General features: G+C 37.6%; 1 protein-coding gene and 1 non-coding gene across 2 annotated transcripts; both read left to right on the top strand.

Moving 5' to 3' along the window:
- Window positions 1–15,534: 15,534 nt before the first annotated feature.
- LOC103476340 (T-cell immunoglobulin and mucin domain-containing protein 4-like) lies at window positions 15,535–18,592 on the top strand. Its single transcript, XM_081615771.1, has 7 exons — window positions 15,535–15,784; window positions 16,511–16,712; window positions 16,873–17,012; window positions 17,106–17,177; window positions 17,337–17,410; window positions 17,643–17,751; window positions 17,846–18,592. Exons 1-7 carry the CDS (start codon window positions 15,745–15,747, stop codon window positions 17,920–17,922), a joined length of 714 nt encoding a protein of 237 aa, XP_081471897.1. The 5' UTR covers window positions 15,535–15,744; the 3' UTR covers window positions 17,923–18,592.
- Window positions 18,593–21,595: 3,003 nt separating this feature from the next.
- On the top strand, window positions 21,596–21,667 carry trnad-guc (transfer RNA aspartic acid (anticodon GUC)). The gene has a single exon. It is a non-coding gene; the product is annotated as a tRNA-Asp (tRNA).
- The last annotated feature ends 3,322 nt before the right edge of the window (window positions 21,668–24,989 follow it).

Below are 24,989 nucleotides of genomic sequence, written 5' to 3'. Positions count from 1 at the left end.
ATGGCTTACCTGTACATACGCGCGCATGCACACACACGTGACGTACGGCCTTGAGGACTATTTCTATCTTTCCTGAAGCATTTGAGAACTTAATCGCAGCATTTATTTACTCTGTTTCTATCTGTAGAACATGTCAGAGCACTCAAAGCCTCTGCTGGCTTTCTCCAGATCACTTTTATTCACTTTAAACTTTGCCAGTTTAATTTAAATGGTCTTAGACTAAAAGTAATTTTTTTTGTTTTTAGTTCCATTTGGGCAGATTGAAATAATAACTAAAATTATAGGGGTGTTTACTATTTCCCAAAGACTGGTTTAGATAATTTTTTTTTTACCTTTACCTTTAATGAAAACAAGTAAATAAATAAAATAAATTAGAAGTCTACTGTTTTTATTTTCTTAAATCGTCTTTGTCTGATATAATAACATTTGTTTGATCTGAAATATTTTACACTTTAAAGGTGTAAAAACTTTAAATTATTGCATTGTATTCTGTTTAATCTGCATCTTCTTTTTCTGAAGAAATTATGAGTGGAATTTGTTCCTTTTCAAAGAAATTGCGTAAAGTTGAATGTCAGTTGGCTTGATAGTTTATTTTATTAATTTTTAAATATTTGTACTCTTGATTGTCTGAAATACATAAATAAATTTGATGGATTAGGATAAAAAAATAAATCTCTCTTCTGGAGAAACAGTAGAAAAATTATTTCCATTCATGTTGCATCCATAGTTCATCTACAGCCTGAGGCTTTCCTGAATAAATCAGAAACATAGAAACAGAAAATAAACTTTGTTTTGTTTTGTAATGTGTTGTGCTTCATGTTTCTGAAACACGCTTTTAGTTTCAGTTTTTCTTGAAAAACTGAAAACTAAGTTTTTCTTGAAAACTAACAATACAGTTTTTCTTGAAAAACTGAAACTAAAAGTAACAAGATGAAAAAAAAGAGGAATATGAAATCAAACACAATTTGTTTAATAAAAAGCTTTTGTTCTGTTTTATGTTCTGTTTAGTTTTATGTTTCTCTTTGTGAAAACAGTTACAGTAAAACTGTCACACTGTATTTATGTAACATTACTTTTTTTCTTGTTAGTTTGAACACAAATGCTGATTTAAAATCAGACTCAGTACATTTAATCCACCCATCTTAAAACTAAATATCCGTTTTCAAAATGTTTTGCTATCTGTTTTAAAATCCAAATTCAACTGGATAAAATATGAAAATATAACCAAACATTTAACCGACTTCCTCGTTGTGTGAAACTCCCTGGAAGAAGCGGCAGCAGGCTTTCACAATGGAAAACTGCCAAGAACAGCTTTTATGCTCCAAGTACAACTGTTGATGCTTTTCTTCCTTTTATTTTTTTTATTCACACTTCTTCTTCAATTGGATTTACTTTTTTCTGCAGCGAAAAGTCATTTGGTTTATGAAGAGAGCCACAAAATTATCAAGAATCTTTGTATCTTGTACATAAAAAAAGAGAAACATTCAAATTGTTCATTCTAATTCACTCCTATTTATGTTGTTAAATTTAACTTTGAACGTTCTTGGATTTCTAAAGTCATACAGATTTTTTTGAAATATAAATATCATGCAATCTGTGCTTCTGAAATCTTACACATTTCAAAATATGTAAGAGACTGTACAGTGGATTATTTGGTGGTTAATAATTTTAATTGTTCTTTTCTGAACCTTGTAGATGTGATTTTTCTGTGAGTATAATAATTAGTTGCTTATTGATTTTACAGTTACTAAATATTATAAACATAATTTTTATTTTACCTTCCTTTAAGCTGTTTATTTCTACTGTTTTAAAATGTGGTCAAAGGAAACCTAATAGTTTCTATAAATGTACATTTAAATAAATTTGGACCAAAGAGAGAACCATGAGGGGCTAAATCTAATAATGTCCCTGATTTTATTTCTGATCTTTTGGTTTTTATTGATATAAATATTTTCCACATTTGAATTTCTCTCATGTTGTAAATCACTTTCAACATTTGTTTAAAAATGTTTCTACAGCTATATTATGTTGTGAGAACATCATTTTTTAAAATAAAAACTAATAACTTATTAGTTTAATTTTATATACTTTAAATCTAAGTCTTGCATATTTGTTCTCATTTTTAGAGATTTATTATATAAATTGTCTTTCTTCTTGCATGCATTGATAATTCCCTTAAAAGTCCTGGGATTCTCCACATGTTTGTGCTAGTTTATGTATTTACATAATGAGAAGTAATTTTCATGTCCGGCATTAAAACAGCCTCTTAACATCATGAGCCTACATTTTAATTAAGTCAGAATATGTTTGACCTGGTTCAATTTATTATCTTAAAAAGAGATCAAAAAGCTACATGAAGAAACAGATGGTCAGTTATATCATTAAATGAAACATTTCAACTTCACTGTCATTTATGCTCAGATTTTATGTTAATGTTGCTATAGTCTGAGATAATAAAGTCTGTTATGTTTCTGTGATCAAACTTAACAAATTAATATTATGATCTCCACTATTTAAATATTTTTATGCTAATTTTAAAACGCAGCATTTAGTTTATCCGGAAATATATTAAGACATGTCCTTGAGGGTTGATTTACGCAAATAACACAATTTTAGACTCCCAATATTAATTCCTGGAGGTAAAAATTATAAGGCGCACCTTTAATGAATGGCCTATTTTAAAACTTTTTTCATATATAAGGCACACCGCATTATAAGGCGTGTAGAATAGACACTACAGTAGCGGCAGGAGTTACGTTATGCATCCACTAGATGGAGCTGCACTAAAGTGAATGTTAACAAAACAGTCCGACTCCGGTCGGCGAGGAGAGCCTTCCGTGACTGGGCCGGGGCGTGGCCGGACGATGGTCACCCTTCTCCGTTTGCGCACAGCATGTTCGTGGAGAACGTGGTGCTAAATGACCTGCAGACAACCTGATTCTAGATGGTCGGTAGGTAGATAGGTCAGTCAAACTTTATTAATAAATTACAAACCAGCATTCTGACAACTATCCCAGCATGCACCGCGCGCTTCTTCTTCTACGGGTGAAAATTAAGTCGGCGGCTGTTACCGTAGTTGCTGCACTTGTTGTGGCTCAATATTGGTCCATATATAAGGCGCGGAAAATACGGTACTTTTAATTTAATTTGGAGAAACTTTGTTGTTTAGAAATACAGTATCAACATAACATCCAATTTCCCTTCACTTTCTGTTTCCCCTATTTGCAAATCAAATATTTGCTTAGATGTTATTTTTTTAGATTAATCTTATTAATTTTATCAGGACAGTGTACATTAATCAACAGTACCACAATTCATGGCAGTGTAAATATGTATAAGATAGTATTGAAGCTAACGGAAGTATAAAAAGGCTTAGGTAGTCAAATGAAAATCTGCAGAATATTCCAATTTTTTATCCGATTACCGCAATTAAATACTTAACAGAATATTTGATAGTGTAATCAATTACTAAAATAATCTAAAGTTCCAACTTTTGTATTTATGCAAAACTCAACTTTCCTGTAACGATCCAATCAATCAATCAATCAATCAATCAATCAATCAATCAATCAATCAATCAATCAATCAATCAATCAATCAATCAATCAATCAGTCAATCAATCAAGATTTCACTGACAAATAAGAATGTATTAAAGCCTTAGTGTTGGCGTCCATCACGGATTCTGACTCTTTCTTTCCTGTTTCTTTGATTATAAAGGTCCAGTTAGTAAACAGGAAGTGCACCCATGCTCATTTACCTTTAACTGATACAAACACCTTTAAAACAGACACTTTTCAGCAGTTTTTTCAGAGAGCCTGGTCTGAACTGATGCAAACAGAGGTTTCTTGAGGAGCCTCAGTGGGAGCTTAAACAGCAGAGCAGAAAATAAATCTCCCACAACAGAGGAGGCTGGTCCACCTACAGCAGCTCAGCTTAACTCCTGCAGATGTACAGCTCAACAGATTTATTCTTTCCATATCGATTATTTATAACCTGACCCCTGTGTGTGGAGGAGGGTGTGTATGTGTGTGTGTTTATTCTTGTTTTTTCTGTCTCCAGGGGACACAAGGCAGGAATGAACTTTGTGAGGACGTCATGTCAAATCCTCCAATAGAAACAAAACTTCTATTTTTTGTTATCTGGTGACTAACCTAACATTTGAATTCTTGTGATTGCTCTTTGATTTTTTTGTTTTTGACTCTTACTTTTTTCCAATATGATGTTTATCCTCTTTACAAATGATCATTTTCTTTGTATGTTTTTGCTTCATTTAATTTTTAAAGTATCATTAATCTGAGACATATTTTTCCAAAACATGTTTAATCTTGTAGCAACCAGAACACCCTAGACCTGAGCTATAAACTTCATTTTTTCTCCAGATCTTCTCCAAATGCATGTAATGGCATATTTATTCCAAGCTGGTGGCATCTCAGAATCATCAAATTGTGATTCATAACATTTGCAACTGCTATGTTTATAAATACTTTGGATTGAATGCTTGTCAAGAGTGGTTCTACAAAGCTTACAGATACCTTGTAAAATGCCATGTTTTCATGGAATATTAAACCTGGGTTGTTTGCTTCACCTTTAATATGACTACTAACTTGAACAACTCAATTGAGAGTTATTCAGGTTGAAATATCTTAGTGCCCTTATAGGGCACCATTTGTAGTTACATAGTTAAAATTTTTATTAATTAGCATACTAGAGAAAAAAATGGAGGTTCATTTAGCATATTTTAACCATGTTATTCATTAATTTATAAATGTCACAATTTCATATTTATCATATTCAGTGGTGGGAAGTAACGAAGTACAAGTACGTCGTTACTGTACTTAAGTACAATTTTCGTGTATCTGTACTTTACTTAAGTAGATTTAATAATGGATACTTTCTACTTTTACTCCACTACATTTTACAGTAAATATCTGTACTTTCTACTTCACTACATTTCTACTAAACTGTCGCGTTACTCGTTACATCCAAGTCGCATTGTGTTTTTTTCTTTTCGTTAAAATGTGAAGTTCAGGGACTTAAGGTGGCGCCGAAAATCCAAGCAATAACGTGACTTAGTGTCTGTTGTCACCCATCGGCTCCACCTTTACTCGCACGGGGAGCTCCAAGACATGCGCAGTGGTTTCCTCTGAGCGTCAGTAATAAAATAGTACGGAAGCCTGCATAAATCATAAGATATGGCGACATGTAAAATCAGCAGCGCTTCGCTTTCACAGACGGTGGAGACTTTGTCCAATTTTTAACGTCACTTGGAAAGAAAGCTTAAAGAAAGGTAAGATCTGTGGACGTGATGCTAGCAAAGCTAGCTGTATTGACTGAAACGCATCTGCGATGACTGACATGTCGCAGATATGGGACAACGCTGTGACCAAAGTGCAATATTGTAATATGACATTCATGGACGATCCGATTCTTCTGGACGGATCTTGACTAAGTCCTATAGTACTGAAGCATCAGTGAGAGCCGTTCTTTGTCCTTGTAATGCTCTGCATACACTGCAGTAGCTATTTTATTAAAATATCTTTATATTTAATTGGTGAATAAATAAAACAATAACGTAAGAACACAGAGCATGCTCATTGCTCTTTGTTTTCGTCACCTGTCATGGTGGCAGACGTTGCAGCAGGAGGGAGGATGAGAACAGTCACGGTGCTCCTCCTGCTTGGTTACTTCTTGCTTATTGGGCCTTGGACAGTGTTCATAGTTGAGCGTTGTTAATTGCTATGTTTAATGGTGCAGACAATTATTTCTGACATTGGCAATATGGGCAACCGCACAGGGCGTTATTTTTTTTAGGGATGGCAGGAGACCTCTGTGGATTGTGGCACAGAGATGAAAGCAAAACAGAATGAAGAAGAGTTTGAATTGATACTGGTTAAATTTATTTCAGATCTAAGTATTTAATATCTAAGTGGGAAAGTGAATCTTTCAGATCAATTTGAGAAGCAGTTTTGATAGGTGCACTAAATGTTATTGTCATGTAGCACGGGGTGCTGGTTTTGATTTGGTCTTGGGTTCAGTGGTCTAGACTACAACTCTGCTACGTGGCTCCTTGGTTCCATGTCCTCCTCTGCCAGTTGGATTTCTTTCAAAATAAATGTGTGACAAAAAAAGTGAAGTTCATGTTATGTTAGGACAGGAGACAAAATGTTTCCATCCCTGAAATTATGATGCATAGAATCACATATCTAAGTCTAAACTATGTTACAGAGTAAACGCAATAAAAACATGCTTTATCTGTGGAATATGATCATTTGATCGGTCCACTTAATGATATTAGTGATTAGGCAATGCATTCAGCAAGTACTTTTACTTTTAATACTTAAGTATTTTTAAAAACCAGTACTTTTTTACTTTTACTTAAGTAAAATGTTAATGTGGTACTTTGACTTTTACTTGAGTACATTTTTGTCTGTGTATTTGTATTTTTACTTAAGTACATTTTTTGAGTACTTTCTCCACCACTGATCATATTAAATATTTTATTAGCAAGTAAAATATTTAGCTCAAAACTAAATATTTGTAATGTATAGCTAATTATTTAGCTTGTAAACATGTTTTTATTCAGAGCTATTGTATTTACAAAAGAAATGTTTAGCTCCAAACTAAAACTTGATTGCACACAAAATACTTTAAATCATTTCAGTCATTTCATAAAATCATTTCAGTCAGAGAGTAGAATCAGTCTTAGCATAATTTGATCTGTATGTGTCTAGCTTAATTTAATAATAACTATATAAGTGTAGTGCAAATAAAATAATTAATTGCATTGATGGGTTTTTCTTAAGATTAATAATTAATGTTCATTTCAGAAATAATTTCTCAAATAAATCTGATACAGATATCTCCTTGCCTTTTTCATCTGTATAGATCTTTAACACAATTCATCCCTTGGTTTACGCAGCTGATTGGTTTATGAAAATTAAAGTCATTCATTGTGCTTCAACATTTCCACAGCTGTACATTCAACTCAGCAAAATAAAAGTGAGGTTTAATATTTTGTAAACAGCGTGTAAAACGTCAGCAGCGATCAGTTTAATGCAGCAGCCTCCAGCCGTAAAGCACTTTACTTTACGAGCGCTGGCTGGCGTGTTTCCATCTCGGCTCTTTGGGGCCGAGCGCAGATCAGAGAGAATCAGAGCGAACATCTGAAGCAGCTGCTGTCTTTAATCCACAGCTCCTCTGAAAGGATCCAGGTATTTGATGTCCTCTCTGCTCCGTAAACAGCCAGCCGCTCTGAGTGCTCACATTAAGGAAGGAGGTGAAAACATGAATACTGAGCAGCCCCAACATCACACAGGGAAGCTAACAATGGAGGAACATTTTCACATGAAGTCAACCCTGAGCCGTCGCCTCAAGGTGCCTTCATCATTTCCATGAGGAATATAAAAATGTAAAAGCTGAGGGACCAGCAGATGGACAGTTACTCACATTTGGACATAATGTACTTTATTGAGATTTAATGTCACAGTTTAGCATTTTCTTTCACATTAGCTTTAAATGTATTCATTAATAAATATGAATAGTTGTGCAACAATTAAAAGAAATCATGAAAGGAGCAGAAAGAAGTACCAACTTATTGTATTTAAATTTACCTTCTAATTAAGTTTCTTATTTAGCTAAATAAGAAACTCTAAGTTTCTTATTTAGCTACAGAAAGAGAATATTAGTGATTAATGTCAGAAGACTATAAGACCATATTTTAATTATATAACAAAATATCACTTCATAATTTTCTAATTTATTTTAAATGCAGAAAAAGATTTAGATTGTTTTTATCTGTCAACATTGGTCAGTTGTTTAACTGAAATGCATCTGAAGTTTGAAATGAATAATTTTTTTATCAGTTCATTTTAAGGAACTGATAAAACTACTTTTTATGAAGTAGTGAATAATTTTGAAATGGAAGGAAAATAAAGTAGTTTCAAATATTTTTCAGAATTTTATCATTTTGCAGAGAGAGGAAAACATTTCAGAAATTCCAACAGATTTGGTCCAATAAATTAGACAATAAATTAAAATGAGTTCAATAATTTCCATTCTGATGATTAATATTTTTGAAGGGTAATTTTGTTTGTAGAATCCCCATTGTTTATAGTCTTGATTGTGTTTTTTAAATGTTATTTCCTTTTTTCATGTTTTGGTTGTCGTGTTTTATTTTGGATATTTCAAATTTCTTTCAGTTCCTGTGTGAAGTGATCTTTACAACAGTAAAGTTTATTAAAGAGCGTGAACTTGTATTATTATTACTTGAAAATGGTAACAACAACATCATAGTTTATTCCAATAATCATTGGGATAATTTATCATCCATTAAAACTTGCTATTGTGGTAGGCAATGATTAATGTAATTTGGCAGAAAACTGATAAAAACTGCTTGGATTTGATTGTCAAAATTATATTTAAGCACACAGCTGTTCCCTTAAAGTGTCTATTTGTGCGTTTCACTAGAGGGCCACATGAGAAGCTACGACAGATCAGATTGGACCCCTGCACCATCAGTTTGACACATAATCCAAACTCTGCTTTCATTGATGTATTTTGGACTTGACTGTGCATCTTCTGTATATGTTGCCATAGGAACATCAGGTGTGACGCGTCACTCCATGCCTCATTCACTCCAGCGTGCATTAGCCTCCAGCTAGCCACTGATTGCTTTATGCTAATGTGAGCAGGCGGCGGCCATCATTAAGGCTGAGAGGCTCCATGAGCTGCTGCTGCTAAAAGGCCTGCAGCTGCCCTGCATGAGGCTAATTAAGCCCCTAATGTGAGAACGAGTCGCTGATGACACTTGAGATGTCGCTTCCATCATCTCTGATCTCATCCTCAACCAGAAACTTAGCAGCTTTGATTCAACACAGACTCTGCTTAATTGGTTTAATCTCAGTAATTGGTCCCGTTTAGATTGGACGAGTGTTTCCCATCTGCATGCAGAGACGTGTTTGTTGGAGCTTTTTAGCACCAGTGCGTCCAGGCAGAAAGACTTTGTATTTTTGAGGAATATGTATTAATGCAGGAGTGTGCAAACGTCAGTCACAATAAGAGCTTTTTAAATCCCTGAATCCTCTCCAAGCTGACCTGAAGGACGATTCTTCATCACTTTAGGATACAAAACATTACATCAGGGAGATGAGTCAGTTGGAAGGGCCAACAAATTAATGTTTTCTAATGTGTATTAATATTTAGGCTGCAGAATCAGAACTTTGTAGAACCACTTTCCTCTGGTTTACTGGGTCAGAACTCTGAATTTGCTTTGGTCTAATCAAAGGGTTTCACCGCAACCCCCCAACTAAACCAATGTCATTATTTTTTGTAAACTTGTTGCTCTTTTTGCATTTAATTTTCCATTCTCACACATTTGACTGATGTTCTGTGGTTTATCGGCTTTACATTTGTTACAAGAGCCCGTTGTGAATGTCCATCCATCCATTTTCTTACACCCTTGTCCCTTAATGGGGTTGGGCTAAGGGACCCCACTATCTCCAGCTAACGTTCCGGGCGAGAGGTGGGGTTCACCTGGACAGGTCGCCAGTCTGTCGCAGGGCACACAGGATACACAACATACAGGACAAACAACCATACACACACTCACACTCACACCTAAGGACAATTTAGAGAGACCAATTAACCTGACAGTCATGTTTTTGGACTGTGGGAGGAAACTGGAGTACCCAGAGAAAGCCCACGCATGCACAGGTAGAACATGCAAACTCCATGCAGGAAGACCGGGGCCGGGAATCGAACCCAGAGCCTTCTTGCTGCAAGGCAACAGCTCTACCAACTGTGCAGACCCCCGTTGTGAGTGAACAGGTAAAACAATAAACTTGATTCAAATGTTGTAGAAATAAACACATTGATAAATGGATATCATTTAATTACATACAGTCAGCATTTTACCAATAACACAAACCAAGTTTTAGATAAACCAACGCAGTTCCATTAACGCAAAACTGATAAACAAAACTGGACCTGAAAACAGATCATAGTGGTAAAATTAACCCTTGACAAAATTATCCAAACAACCTGAATTTCAAGTAAATCAATGTTGAATTGTATACGTCCATATCAAGTTTTCATAGCTGGCAGTTGAATAACAGCGCCCGCGGTGGCTGGATGAATCAACGGCTTGGTGAAATGTAAGCAGTTACTTTTTCTTATAGATTTTTCTTCCTTATCTCGACACACAATAAACAGTCAGTCTAGGGAAAAAGTTACAGACAGAAAAAAAAAAAATTATGATGACAGAATTAAAACATTTATGGGGTTCCTTTTCTTTTTTTTGGCATGTTTTTTCTCTTCTCTCCAACTTTCTGGCAGCCCTCCCATTTTGAAAAACGCTGCTCTACAGAATCTCTGAGACCAGAACCAGAACATCTCAGATTAAACGGGCCTCTGGTGGGTTCTGACCTTTGACCTCTGCAGGTTTAGATGGTATTTATTGGAGTAAAGAAGGGCAGAATTTTTTTTTCAGCCAGAGTTTCTCTGCAGCTCATTCTGGAAACTCAAAGCTGTTTTTCTGTCTTTAAGATGCTGGAAGAAATAAACATTTAAACACAAGCTGCTTCCTGAGGTCGCCATGACAACCACCAATAACCTGACATCAGCCGGCTGCAGGTTGGCCTCTTTTCCATGGCCAGGTTAACGAGTCCCTGACCTTCATCCTCCTCCTCCTCCCAGCAGGCGCTGTGTTCCTGTTGTTGATGCAGCAGCAGCGACACGATGTTCTGCCGCTCAAATTGAAGCTGATTGCAGTTTAGTATTCAGTTGGTCAGGAGAAGATGCTTCATGAAACACAAACTGAGCCTTTCAGGTTCTGCATAACTCAGACATAAATATTTACATTCAGATCGGCTGCCGGTTCTGCTCTTTTTACTACAACGGTTCTGTTAAAACAGGAAATTATTGTTTCACGATCAAAATATATGCATACACACCTAGTAATGTTACACTAAATGTTTCCCAGCAGCTGAACTTTGACCTCTTTCTGACTGGTGTTTTACCTTTGACTCTAAGAACTCATTTGAAATATTTGACTGATTTATTTCATAAATGGGGACCGTGCATGGCTGCACAGTGGCGCAGTTGGTAGAGCTGTTGCCTTGCAGCAAGAAGGTTCTGGGTTCGATTCCCGGTCTTTCTGCATGCTGTTTGCATGTTCTCCCTGTGCATGCGTGGGTTTTCTCCGGGTACTCCCACAGTCCAAAAACATGACTGTCAGGTTAGTTGGTGTGTCTAAATTGCCCCTAGGTGAGAGTGTGTGTGTGTGTGCATGGTTGTCTGTCCTGTGTGTCTCTGTGTTGCCCTGTGACAGACTGGTGACCTGTCCAGGGTGACCCCGCCTCTTGCCTGGAACGTTAGCTGGAGATAGGCACCAGCATGCCTCCCGACCCCACTGTGGGACAAGGGTGTAAGAAAATGGATGGATGGACTGTGCATATTAGTCGACATGAATAAATCAGATAAATATGAAAAAAATACAATTACACATAACATGCATGAGAGATTTTAATGCATAGCTAAAAGTAGAATAATTCACAGTAAATATTTTCAATAAAAATAAAAACAAGTCACATCCGTAAGAAACCCCCCCACAAATAAACATTAATTTAAAAATGATCAAAGTATGAGAATAAGCCTGATTAACTAGTAATCAGTGATTTCCTGAGCGATTTCAGCGATGTAACATTTCATAGTTCTACAACTGGAAAACCATCACACAGAAAAAAATGCAGGTTTTAATAAAATAATTGAATTTCAATTTGGCTGCACAGTTGCGCAGTTGGTAGAGCTGTTGCCTTACAGCAATAAGGTTCTGGGTTCGATTCCCAGCCCGGGTCTTTCTGCATGGAGTTTGCATGTTCTCCCTGTGCATGCGTGGGTTTTCTCCGGGTACTCCAGTTTCCTCCCACAGTCCAAAAACATGACTGTTAGGTTGATTTGTCTGTCTAAATTGTCCCTTAGTGTGAGTGTGTGTGTGCATGGTTGTTTGTCCTGTGTGTCTCTGTGTTGCCCTACGACAGACTGGCGACCTGTCCAGGGTGACCCCGCCTCTCACCCGGAACGTTAGCTGGAGATGGGCACCAGCAACCCTTCTGACCCCACTGAGGGATAAGGGTGAAAGAAAATGGATGGATGGATGAATTTCAATTCAGTTAAAAATGTTGCAGTGTGTTTTATCTTCGCTGTCTGTAGGATAGAAACTCTTCTTCTATGGCTGCAACCAGCTGAAGAAGGTCTGAGCTAAATTAGTTTCACTCTGCAGTGTTAAAACCAACATATGAACAGAATTTATGAATTTATTTCTTATTTCTGAATATTCAGCTTGCAGGGAGCCATATTGTTTTTATGTGGATTTGTTTCAGCTGGTTTCTGCTCCTTCCTGCACACCTTGTCCTCATCATCATCATCATCATCATCATCATCATCATCACAGCTGCACACAGTTAGTCAGAGGCTCCATAGGTTATAAATATTTCCCAGGATCCACTGGATCCTTTCAGACGGTTTAGCATTATCACAACAAACATCAACAGAAAGCTGCTGGTCCTTCACAAAGACCAGCAGCTCTTTGTGAAGGACTTTGGTTCAGTTTTAGGAACTGAATAAAAAGTCATCAGTTAAACACACATTAATCAAACCATTTATCAACCAAATAATCAACATTTCAATTTGAAACTTCTTTTAGTGCTAACTTATTGAGTAAAAAGCCACATCAGCTCAACAACAGAGATATTTATAGTTTTTAATCTGTTCAAGTTCTTCAATCATCAGATTTTGAGCAAAGTGTTTCAGGAAGTCCTGATCATTCATGGAGCTTCCAAATCCAACTGTTAAATCACACTTTTATTTTTTACAGTGTTGACGGCAGGAGTTAGGGCTCAAAATAAAAGTTACATAATTGTCAAATGTTATCTTTGTTTTTTTCCCTCATTTTATATCATAATTTCTGGCTGATCCTTCAGACCTCCATATGATCCTCAAATAAACAGATGTACTTATTTTTACTTTTTATAAAATTGTTTATTGGCATCTAATTTCTGATGGGAAGATTTTTTACTCTGAGCTAAAATAGAGGAAATATGACTGTAATTTTCAGCTGAGTCACCTCTTCCTGACTAATAAAACTCTTAAAATGTCTCAGCTCCGGTCATCTCCATCCTCCATGTTTGTTGTGATCTGCTGACATGAACTCCCATCCGCTCTGCTTTGTCGGCTGTTTGATGGTTTTGAATATTCTGTGTAAATACCAAAGTGAACTAATAGCTGCAGTGTTTGTTTCTGTGTCATGATGAGCTTAAAGTCCACAAACAGACGTCTGCCTCCATGCTGCTGTTCAGACTGAGGTTATAAATAAAGGTTGAACTGAATCTGGGGCAGGCAGATGATGGGAGCTCCACCGCAACATGAACTCTCTTTAATATGCTACAAAAATACATTAAGTGTTTTCCTCCCAGCTGCAGGAATGCCATTAAACAGGAATGTGGCACAAAGTCATGTTCTAGAGACCAGAAGCTGAAAATAACTGACCTTTGACCTCCCGAATGTTTTCACTGAATGACGGAGTAGAGGAGGCATTACTTTCTGAACTTTAACTTTTTAATTACAACATACAAGAAAAAAAAAACAAAACAGAAAATGACACAAAGCAAAGATTTTTTTGCCCATATAGAAAAACATTCCCATCCAGCGGTGCTGCACTGCCTTACCAAACTGAGAAACATTTGAGATGAAGGACTGACCTTGAATGTGACCAAAAAGGCTCCACCATTAAATCTATGACAGCTTCAGGTATTCTGGGAAGATTTTTGACCATTTATGAGGTCAGACACTGATGTTGGACGAGGAGGTCTGATCGCTAATTCAACCCAAAGGTTTTCTATCAGGTTGAAGTCAGAGTCTCATCCATCTGTTTATTAATCTTCTTTATACTCTTTATGTCACCAGGTAAATCTGAATCCATCCAAATCGATGCAGGGGTGCCAATACTTTCCCCAGCTGAACAGAAACTCAACACAAGCTATTAAAGAGGAACGATCTCGAGTCGGTACACAGTTTCAGTTATTCCTGCTGGAAACTAGAAATCAGGATGAACTCTGTGTTTGAACCTTCAGAGTCACATAAAGACGGTTACAAAGGTGGCCTTCTACATTTGATACATTAAAGATCTTTTGCCACTGTATCAACCTTTCAGACTTCTCAGGAGATATGGAGAAACAGCATTCAGCTTCTATGCACCACAAATCTGGAACGAACTTCCAGAAAACTAAAAAACAGCACAAACAGAGTTCCTTTAAATGTAGAGTAAAAACCCAGGTGGTTAGGGCTGCTTTTCATTCATAACTGGAATATTGATCAATATACTTCAGTATTGATGATTTTGTTAAATGCATTTGATAAATTATAACATTTATCATTTCATAATTAGATACATTTATGAAATACAACATTCATTAAAATAAAAGTACATTTTAACTCCATCTTCTGACCAGAAACACAGAGCAGTGGTTCTGGCAGAGATGGTTCAGACACCAAAACAAACTAAAATTCTTCTTTATTTAGACTTTTATTGTGAAAGTCCACCAACTGCAGGCCTGTTTTCTGATTGGCTGCAGTCTGAGCGGCTCGTTAAGCATCCTGTTTGAGGTAAAGCAGTGCTGCAGATTTCATTCCCTCCTGGAGGAAACTGTTTGGTTTCTATCACATCCAGCAGCCATCTGTTACTAGTGATGTTTTACACTCACACACCCATCAGTCACTAACATTTTATTTATTAAACACATTTCACCAATAATCAGCTGTAACAAGGTGATTAACGGAGGCTAAGAAACATTCTTTACCTACAATAATGACCAAATCATGCAAACAAGCAGATAAAACAAGTAATTATTGATAATAACACCAAATAAAAATGAAGATACATTGATTAGTTACTTTGGAAATTGTGAAGATTGGTTAGAAAACAATGGAGAGATTTGGAAATTTTAAACAGAGAGAGATTAAATAAGTAAAACATTAAAATTTGGACCAGATGATGATCCAGATATTCAGGATATAAAATTAACCAACACAAAATAAAAACTGGAAGGGAGTGAATAGCGACGTGAGCTGGATCAGGATCAATATAGCTTCTGTAAACCAACAAGATTTCAGTTTGATATAAAATGATTTAATCCTCCTGGTAAACCAGAGGCCGAGCAGAGCCCTCCCCATCACGTGCAGAGCCTTTACTTCTCAGCATGATGTCATGATGTTTCCACTTCAGACTGAGTTTACCTCACATCATCCTTTAAATAGTTAATGAGTTTATCTCTATTCTATAAAGTCTCTGAATAAAGTAAACCAAACATATGACTTGATTGATTTAAAAATAAACTCATTCACTCATAAACTAATATTAGACCTGCCTGGTCATGTGACCCACCGATGGAAAGGATGAACGATCGTTTGGTTTAATATTGGGTCTGACAGTGAAATTTTCTCCATGTTTCTTTTATCAGGGAGAGCAGCCCACAGCGCCACCTGTTGGCCACCCCTCCCCCCAGTTTGAACGAGTTGTTGGAGGCCATGTTTCATGATGTTTCTCTGAATATTGGACAGCTTGAGTTAAATTTCCAGGCAGTTTGGTAACAACAGTCTGGTTCTATAAATACCCGGTTGGATGGAAAAGGGAAGTGAGGAAATTTAGTCAGCTGTCCGTCTCTCTGTCCGTCTGCAGGAGACACAGCAACATGCTGCTGCTGCTGTTCACCTCCGTCTGGCTCCTTTCAGGTGAGAGACCACTGGGGTCATTAAATGGCGCTTTGATTAAATCAGTATTTAATTTCATAAAACTTGTATGTTGGAGGTTAGGCCTGAAAAGATGACTCCTTTCATTTAATGCATATGTGCAGGAATATTATATGACGCCATGTAGCGGTCATAGAAAAAACAGGAGTACATTTATACCGAAAAACTCAGAAATGTTGAAATTACCGTAATTGCAGATTTTTTCTAGAAAAAACAAGGAAATTCAAGTTTAGAAAGTCAACATTTTAGAAAAACAAACCCCAGTAAAGTTTAAATTAACCTCAGATTTCATCTAGAAAAACAAAGAAACTTCTGAGTGTTAAGATAAAAATGTTCAAAGTTTGTGATTAATCTCAAATTTTCTAGAAAAATCTTAAATTTGGGTTTATTTTGTAATGAGAAAAAAATAGGTGTTCATTTTTCAGTTATAGTTCGACCATGTTTTATTTATAATTTATGTTTCAAACTATTTCATTAAAAAGCTAAATATTTTTGTTTGAAAAATAAACAAAGGTATTTAGTGTCCAACTAAATGTTTAGATTTGAGCTAAATATTTAGTTTACAAACTAACTACAAGGCGTTTCCTAACCACACGGAACAACTCATTCAGTTCTGGATTAGTTAATGACTTCAGAAACCCAATTATGAGTCTTCAGAAGAATAGAAAATGGCAAAATTACTGAAGCATCCCTCTGTTTCTGTATCAGTGACGCTACGTGTGTCAGCGGTTGCCACAGAGACCGTGGTGGGCATGGCCGGGCAGGTGGTGAAGCTCCCGTGTCGGTTGGACGAGGCGAAGCAGAGCGGAGTGGAGGTGTGCTGGGGAAGGGGGAAGCCATCACTGTTTACCTGCCACAACACCCTGATCAACGGCGCCGGGGGTCAGGTGACCTACCAACAGTCACACAGGTACGCCCCAATGGTCACACAGTTGCATTCAGAAGCAGGAAAATTCTGATCGCGCCTGAACATTTCAAACTTTTTAAGGAAAGAAAAATGTTGATTTGATGATTACAGCCGTTCTCTTATCATGCTAGTGAGTGAGGCGATGTCTTTCTGTCCTCTGCAGGTTCTCGATGTCTTCCTCCACCTCCGCTCTGTCCATCTCTGGGTCTCAGCTCTCAGATGCTGGTTTCTATCACTGCAGAGTTCAGCTGCCCGGACCCTTCAACGACCCAACGTCCATAGTCCACCTCATCATCATCCGGCGTACGCTCGCTCCTCCACCTCTGACTCTGATGATGTAGGCTGCTACATCTCCAGCTGCTGGCCTGAATCGTTTTGTTTTCCGCCGTCTTGCAGCTCGCTCTGTGATCTCTGAACATCTGGGCCGTGAAGATGTGGAGAAGTTCAACATACCAGACACCATAACGAGTAGGTACAATCTGATTTGAGAGTGAGCGGCTGCTTAAAGGGGAAGTATTAAGCTAAATCAACTATTTTTAGTTTCACTTTTTTTTTATGTTATTCCCTCATCTAAAACATACCCTGACACTTTCATGCATGATTTCTAAACAATTTTGGATTTGACAGGTTTCATTACAAATCAAAGAGGAAGTGATGTCACTGTAGGTGCAGGAACAGAGCCAATGGTAGCTCAGGTTCAGGTGGGTTTACTCCATCAATTCCACATCAACAGCAGGAAACATCTTCTGCACCAAAAACAAACTCAAAACATTGTTTATTAATTCATCAGTTTTAATAAGTAAATGGCTTGTCTAAAGTGTGTTTTTCATTTGTTTTATGCTACTTTTTTTTTTTTTTTTTTAAATTGTTCATGAATTAATAAAAAAAAATTATGTTTTTACTGATCTGCTGCCTGTTTCTTCCCCCGGTCAGTCTCCTGACCAGGAGGAGTCTGTGAACTCTCTGCAGACTTTTATTGGAAGCACTCTGAGACTGGGATTTATCCTCTTCATCCCTGCTGTGCTGCTTGCTGCTGGTTACAGTCCGTGCAAAATAACAACCTGAATCAAAATATTTAGAAATTTTTTTTAAATTGGTTTAAAGTTGAACTCTTAAAACTCGTCTGTTGGCTGCAGGAGTTTGGAGATCTAACCAGGAAGCAGAGACTGAAGGAAGGTTGGACCAATCAGAGGAGGAGAGCAGCTCTGTGTGAAAATGAAGAACAATCATCAGATTACTGTGATCCCCAACCTTCTCCAATGTTCCTCTTTCGGGACTTAATCGTCAGAGTGGCATAAAACCGAAAAGTCTTCATCTATTATGTTTTCTCTGTCATAACTGAAGCATGAAATGTTCATCTTAAGAACAGAAAGATGTTGAAGATTGCCTTTTTTCTTACCCTCATTGTGTTTATTTTATTGAGATTTTGGTTTTGATCAACCATTCTTGAGGTCACTTTTCTTCTGCTGATGTATTTCTATCTTCATTCTAAATTCTTACAGCAACTCAAGAAGTTCAGCCTTCTAATCTGCTAATCATGTTTTCTGTCTCTATTATTCAGTCTGTCAAGTAGTCATCAATCACTGTGTAGCTTGGCAAGGACACAGGTCAAGGCCATTTTCTTCCCCCACTACTCAGCTGCTAGGAAACAAAAGTTAAGTCCCTTAACATCAAACCTTCTTTTTTCTTTTTTGCTTAAAAAATGATGGCAAATATGTACATATATTCTTCTGTCCTTATTTTATTTCCTCTAAGCCTATACATTTAAATACTTTTCATACTGTGAGTGTTTGAGACCTAAATCTGTTTCCTCATTTTCGCATTCAAACTTGGTCAGTAAAGTTGTTCTGAGTATAAATAAATGTGGCAAATCACGAACTGTATTTTCTAACATCCAATGTAGTTAATATCGTAATTGAAGTTTGGCCATTCTAAGTGATTTAGATGGTGAGGTGAGCCGGATAGCAGGTTAGCCCTGAGGTGGTTACATACAGAAAAAAATAGCACTTTAGCCAAGACTCCTTAACTGAGATAGTTTGGACCATGAGGTCTAAATAGTCACACAGGAACAAAATCAAATTGTAACAGGATTTAAATATCTGAGAAATATATTTCTTTGTTTCTATTATCAGAAAACTAAAAGCAATTAGCTAAAACGAATAGTAGTAAGCTAACAGTCACGTGATCTAGTCAGTCACAGGTGGACCGTCACCATCTTTAAGAGACTGTAGCACATGGACTGAGGGGTTTCTGGTTGGAAAAAATGCTGTCGTTCATGTAAGTTTCCTTCTTTGGGGTTTAATGGCATCAATTTAACCCTATTGTGTTTGATACCTTTGTAATTTTTCGGTGTTTTCAGCTGCTAGCCTAGCGGTTCTCAACGTGGCCGGTACCGCCCCCCAGGGGGCGTTCAGAGGACGGCAGGGGGCGCTGGCGGACATTTTTACAAAAGGGGGGCGCTGGGATGCCTTTGGGGGGGCGTTTGGTCGAAGGTAAACTTTACACCTTAAATGCACAACAATGCCAGTTTAGACTTTGAGCAACTTGGTAAAACATTAAATCATGCTAGGCTGCAACTGTATCGATGGCAGCTCTTCTTCTATTCAGTGTTTGTTAGCTTCTGTTAGCTTCTTGGCGCAGCTTCGTTCTCCTGCTACTGGTAGCTAAAATCACGATCCCCTCACTGTGTATCCCTCTGAAAAATTAACCAATTTAAATAAAGAAATAAAGAAATTCCTCCATGGGTGATACCACGATAGAGAGTGTTCATTTTATAGCGTTAACACTGGTGCTGTAAGTGGTCCGGTATGAAACGGGGGTGATAGAACAACACAGCACTTTTAAATTTCAATAATCAGAATGCAGAAATTGTTTCCATTGTTTTAAAAGGTTTGTGTCAGTCTGCCTTTTCCCCATCGATATGCTTCCCGACCGCCCTGCACCTTAGGGGCTTAAAAAAAAGCACACATTGCGCAAAACTCTGAAACAGGAGAAGCGGCACATAAAACGGAGCGACGAACTAGATGTGAATTATGGCATAAAAACAGCGAATCCAACGCTGAACAGTGAAAAAATCAACACATGATGTGAAACATAACGATTAGGCGGCGCAGCAGGTGATAAGTAAAAATTACTGGTGGTGAGCGTCAATAAACTATAAAATAAATCTAGCAACAGGAAGAAACTAAAGTGGACATAGCAATAAACCAAGAGAGGATAAAACTAAATGGAAATGAATGAAGAACAAAATGCAAGAATAAACTAAGAAACTAAAGTAAATACAGAGGAATAAACTAGTATGGTAAGGTATGGTAAGACCTTTAGAGCAATAATTAATACAGAGAACAGAATAGCAAGAACAAACAGACTATTTCCAGATAATAGGTAAAATAATATTGTTGAAATGTCATGGGTTTGTTGAGACCACATCTAATACTGAGAATAAATATATCTTACAGACCATAACAGTAAAGAACTGATCACTTTTATGTTTTTAATTAGATTTGATATATTTTTTTCTTCAATATTATTTTTCATGTCAGAGTTAATGTCATGAGGCTGATGACTCTATGATACTTTCAATTTGACTCATTAGGATTTGATTAAGAACCAGATTTGTTCTTTGTAATTTCTGTCCAGTAAAACTATCAATCTATAAATCAATAGACAGGTCTATATAAAGATATAATCCATGTTTCTGTCTCATATTTGTATGGCATTAAAAGGAACTTTTATTTTTCCACTGAAAGCTCCGGTTTGCACAATAAATGCCATGTGGGTGAAGTTTTATGGATGATACTCTGATGATTTTATTTCTGATTCTCCTGAAGGCAGCACAGAGCTGCACCACCAGAAACCAACAGAAACACTGAAGAGAAGAAGAGCTATGATTAATGTAGTTACAGTTCTATCCATGTTTTAATATTTCAGAGCTCAGTCGTTTGCAAATGGTTCAAAGTTTAAACTGGCATTGCTGTACATCTTTTATTTGGTCATTTGTTTAATATTTAACAACTAGAAAATGGCAAAGAATAAGAATTTTTTTCCACTATCATTGGCTGCTGTTAGGCCTACACATTTTAACTTGAATGTTTGTTGCATTTTTCATAGACACCTGTGAAAATAATTTCTATTCCCATGGCTTTTTTGTTCTCTGGGAAATAATTTTTGATGAATCAAAACATCTACAATAGTGATAGTAATATTAATGATAAAATAATGGTCAGTGCAAAGTAGCCTGCAAATTCTTTGGTGGGGGGCGGTGAGGGACCTGAATAATAGCTAGGGGGGCGCTGGGCCGAAAAAGGTTGAGAAACACTGTGCTAGCCGAAACCGAGCTAACCGCTGTTAGCGCCTTTCCATCAGCGATAAAGCAGTTTTAATCTTAACTAATTTGTTTTAGACTAAACTGGGGGTAACTACAAAAACGACCAATTTCAGACCGTTTTCGGTTATGTAAGGTGTATTGCAGTTAGTTTTCTGCTTCTATAAAATCAGTGTTAGTTTTATTTTCCTTCACACATATTTTAATAGAGAAATAACATTTAATGGGAAAAGAGAACTGCGTCTGGTTATTTAAATTGGCCTATTTATGTCATCTGACTAATTTAATTGTATTTGACTTCAGCAGACTAAGTTTTATAAATGTTAAAACAACGCAGTGAGGAAAAAACAACTTTGTTTTACATAAACAGTAAAAAGTAGAGCCACGGCTGTTTGAAACACGTGTATTTTGCGCGCAGTACCATTTCGTAGTGTGCCTCTGTGCTGGCTTATAGGTTATTAAAGTAAGTCGACGTAGAAGTCCAAATGAAATTGAGCAATGTTACCGGCTCTATCATTGCAATGGATAAAAGTGGTACTGCAGTGGGTTGTTTTTGCGGTATTCCTCGTTAGTATAGTGGTGAGTATCCCCGCCTGTCACGCGGGAGACCGGGGTTCGATTCCCCGACGGGGAGGCACAACCTTTTCATATTTCGCATTAATATTTTAGATTAATCTGAGATGCCGTATATATATAATAAAGGGAACACTTAAGTGTTCACTTAAGTGTTCCCTTTATTTTTTTGAGCTGTGTATATCTTCCCATTTACTCTTGAAATTAGTCTGTCAATTCTCTATTAATAACTAGATAGTTATGTACCTGAGTTCTAGGTCAGAGTTTGTAGTTTAAGTTCCCATTTTGCTTTATTGTTTTATGTAGAATATTTGCTAGTGGGTTTTTACTATTTTTCCATTTAATTTAGGTAGATTTGATCATAAATAAGAATTGAGGAACAGTTTTATGTTGGTTCTTTTATTTTAAGTGTATGTGGCGCCACCTAGTGGGCAAAACTGCCAATATAGTGTTTTGGGTTCATACTGTTCTTCATGATGTTTATTCATGTTGATTCAGCTGGAGTTGGAGACAAAATGTGAATTTACCTTCATAATCTTGTTTTATATTCATGTATATTCAGATTATACACCAACTTGTTTAATTCTCATCGTGTGTTAGCCATAACAGAAACTGAGACAGATATAATCTCTGCTTGTCTTTACACAAGTCCACCCAGCTGGGCTTTTCTGCAGAAATGACTTCTGATCCTCCTTGAAAGCTTCAGAAGTCGATTGTCAGAATCGACTTCTCAATTACTAAAATAATCATTGACAACAAACTCACCTACAGGACGGTATTCATGTAGGACTAAACTCCTGTAGGTGAGTTTAGTCAGTTACCTGAGGTAACTGCCTCTTAATTCATTGAGGCAGAAAATGTCTCCTTTTCAGCCAACTGCTAAATCACTAATGTTTAATTCTTTCTTTTCTCTTTCAAATTTTTCTGAAATGTTAGGATTGAACCTGATCCCTTATGTTCACGGTGATGATGATGCTGTGTTTGTGTCCAGCTCCGACCACCTGGGCCCCATCAGAACCTCAGACGTCCTCAGAGATCCGCTTCTGCTCAGACTGCAGGTAGAAACTCAGCTGGTCTAACGACCTTCATCCTGCTGTTCTGTCACATGATCATCTCTCACACGCAGTCCAGCAGCCTGCTGTTTCTGGCCTTCCAAGTAGCATTCACACCCTCCTATTCATCGCCCAACAAGCTGTTCTGAAATCCTCCTCTTTCACTTCCTGATCCAGCAGATCATCTGACCTCCTGACTTCCTGTTCTAACAGCAGCAGCTCCACAGAGGAGGTGAGCACCATGAGGCCGTCCTGAGAGACTAACCAGTCAGACTTATTTAATGGTCGATGGTTCATTAAGTTTCCTATTCAAACCATGTTGTGTAACTCCAGTCATCACAGCGGCAGTCAGGATGTTTCAGATTAAAACGGCTTCCTTGGTTTAAACCACAGACCCACTGATCTGAGTGGATCCATGTATTCCCATATTGTTACATCCATGAGTTCAGTTCTGGCTTCAGTGATGATGATAATGATTCGTGTTTGTAGAATCAGCAGGAGGGCAGCAGGCTGACCCTGGTTCTGGTTCTGATGGCTGCTGTTCAGCTCTTCCTGAACTGTTCAATAAAAAAGCCATGCGGCCACATTTTACCCCCATACCTAATTTGTAAACTTCCAAAAAAGAAGCTGAGAACAATTCAGTTCTTGTCCAAGAAATTAATACAATTAATTAATAATTAATACAAAAAGCTGAAACAGGCAACAAGAGAAATTACAAAAAAAATACAACAACAGCAGAAACTACTTATAAATGTTATCAGTCCATTCCTGAGCAGCTTTTCAGCAAAAGATTAAGAAGCTGCTAAGCCTTCTTCTGCTGCTGGACCTTCTTTTAGTTCACTCGGCCCAGCGCCCTCATGGCCCTGGAGCTGACCTTTATAGCAGTCTTTAGCCAGCAGGCTGAGGGCCACCACCACCTTCTTAATGAGGGCCTTTTTTGGTGTCTGTTGAAAGAAGAGAAAATCAAATAAGGTTTTCATGTTGTGATAATGACTCACTAAATATATATATATATATTTTTTAAATGACACAATTACTGTTTCTTGTCCTTTTTCAGGAGGAGATGAGAAGGAGGGACTCTGCAGGAAGAAAAAACAGGGAAAGAAATTAAATCCAAGATGAGTACTGCCCCTTAAAGCTGCACACTGTATGAAGGAAAGAGGACAGGTAATAGGAAAGACCCTCACCTCATCCTCCTCATCAGAGGACTCCCCCGTTCTCCTTCTTGGCGCTCTTCTATTCCTCCTCAATCTCTTGCATCTCCTTCTCCAGATCGAGAACCCCGTCTCTTGAAGAGAGAATGCGTCCTTAGCCTACTCCTTGAAGCTGGAGGGGGAGAACAGGGTGCGGGCCTCTTTTTGGCTGGACGGCGCTGTTAGATGTGGGATGGGGGAAGGAGGAGGGGAACCAGTTATTCTGTTCACAGCCGATGTTTGATCAGTTTGTATTGGAATAGTTTGTTCTTGATATGCGGAGGGCTCCATCCTAGTCAGACATTCTTAAGCCTGTTCTTCTGAAGCGATGGTCACCACCTGTTGACCATTGTTGATAAAATGAAAAATGTTTGCAGTGAGCAGCCTTATTCCGTGTTTGTTAAGATTGCGTCCTCCTCTTCCAAAGAGGTGAAAGCGCTGCCAGTAGATCCAGAGGTTATCGATGAAGGTCACTGAGCTAGCAGAGCAGGTTTTAATCAGCCATTTGTTTATCATAAGCAGCCTGGAATGTTTTTCCTCTCCCCATTGAGGCGATGGAATTGGACCACTGAGAAATAACTTCGTTTTTAATTTTCCCATAGTGTCCAGAAGAATATTAAAGTCCTTTTTCAGTCCTTTTTGCTTTGCCAGATCGTTGACTCCAACATGCACAACTAAAGTCTCCATGTTTTGAATCTCAGATACAGTGTCACCAAGAAAAGAAACCACTCTCGTTTTCTTGGGATTGCAAACATGACTGATTCCATTTACTGCCTCATCTCCAACAATAAGCACTCTTGGCATACCTTTCGTTTTCCTGGTGGTCACTTTGTCCTTCGGAGCTTTGTGCAGTGGATGCGTTGGTTTAGCCTCATTGCTGATGTTTGAAGGTGGGCTTTCACTCAGAGGCTCGTGCTGAAGTGCAGAAAATCTGTTTTTCATTGGGATTCCCACGGAGTCAGGATGTTTTGAGGCTCGGGCTGGTCTCTTTGTCCTTGGGAGCGGGGTCGGTGGTGCCGTTTTGGTTCCAGCTGCTTGTTTGCTGTTCTTTGGCGGAGCAGGTGTTGAGGTTGAAGGTGGGTTTCTGCTCAGAGCCGGCCACGCTGATTCGTCCAGGTGAGGGTTTCTCCCCGTTAGT

The sequence above is a fragment of the Poecilia reticulata genome, chromosome 14, assembly GCF_904066995.2.
Source record: "Poecilia reticulata chromosome 14, P_reticulata-male-v2, whole genome shotgun sequence".
In the NCBI taxonomy this organism is placed as follows: Eukaryota; Metazoa; Chordata; class Actinopteri; order Cyprinodontiformes; family Poeciliidae; genus Poecilia; species Poecilia reticulata.
This window is presented reverse-complemented; position numbering and strand designations above follow the sequence as displayed.

Bases quoted from the DNA above. Each gene is read 5' to 3' on its own strand.
- LOC103476340 (XM_081615771.1), top strand. From the start codon at position 15,745: ATGCTGCTGCTGCTGTTCACCTCCGTCTGGCTCCTTTCAG. The intron at 17,178-17,336 runs GTAGGTACAATC...TGGATTTGACAG, and splicing joins CATACCAGACACCATAACGA to GTTTCATTACAAATCAAAGA. The intron at 17,752-17,845 runs GTCCGTGCAAAA...TGTTGGCTGCAG, and splicing joins GCTGCTTGCTGCTGGTTACA to GAGTTTGGAGATCTAACCAG.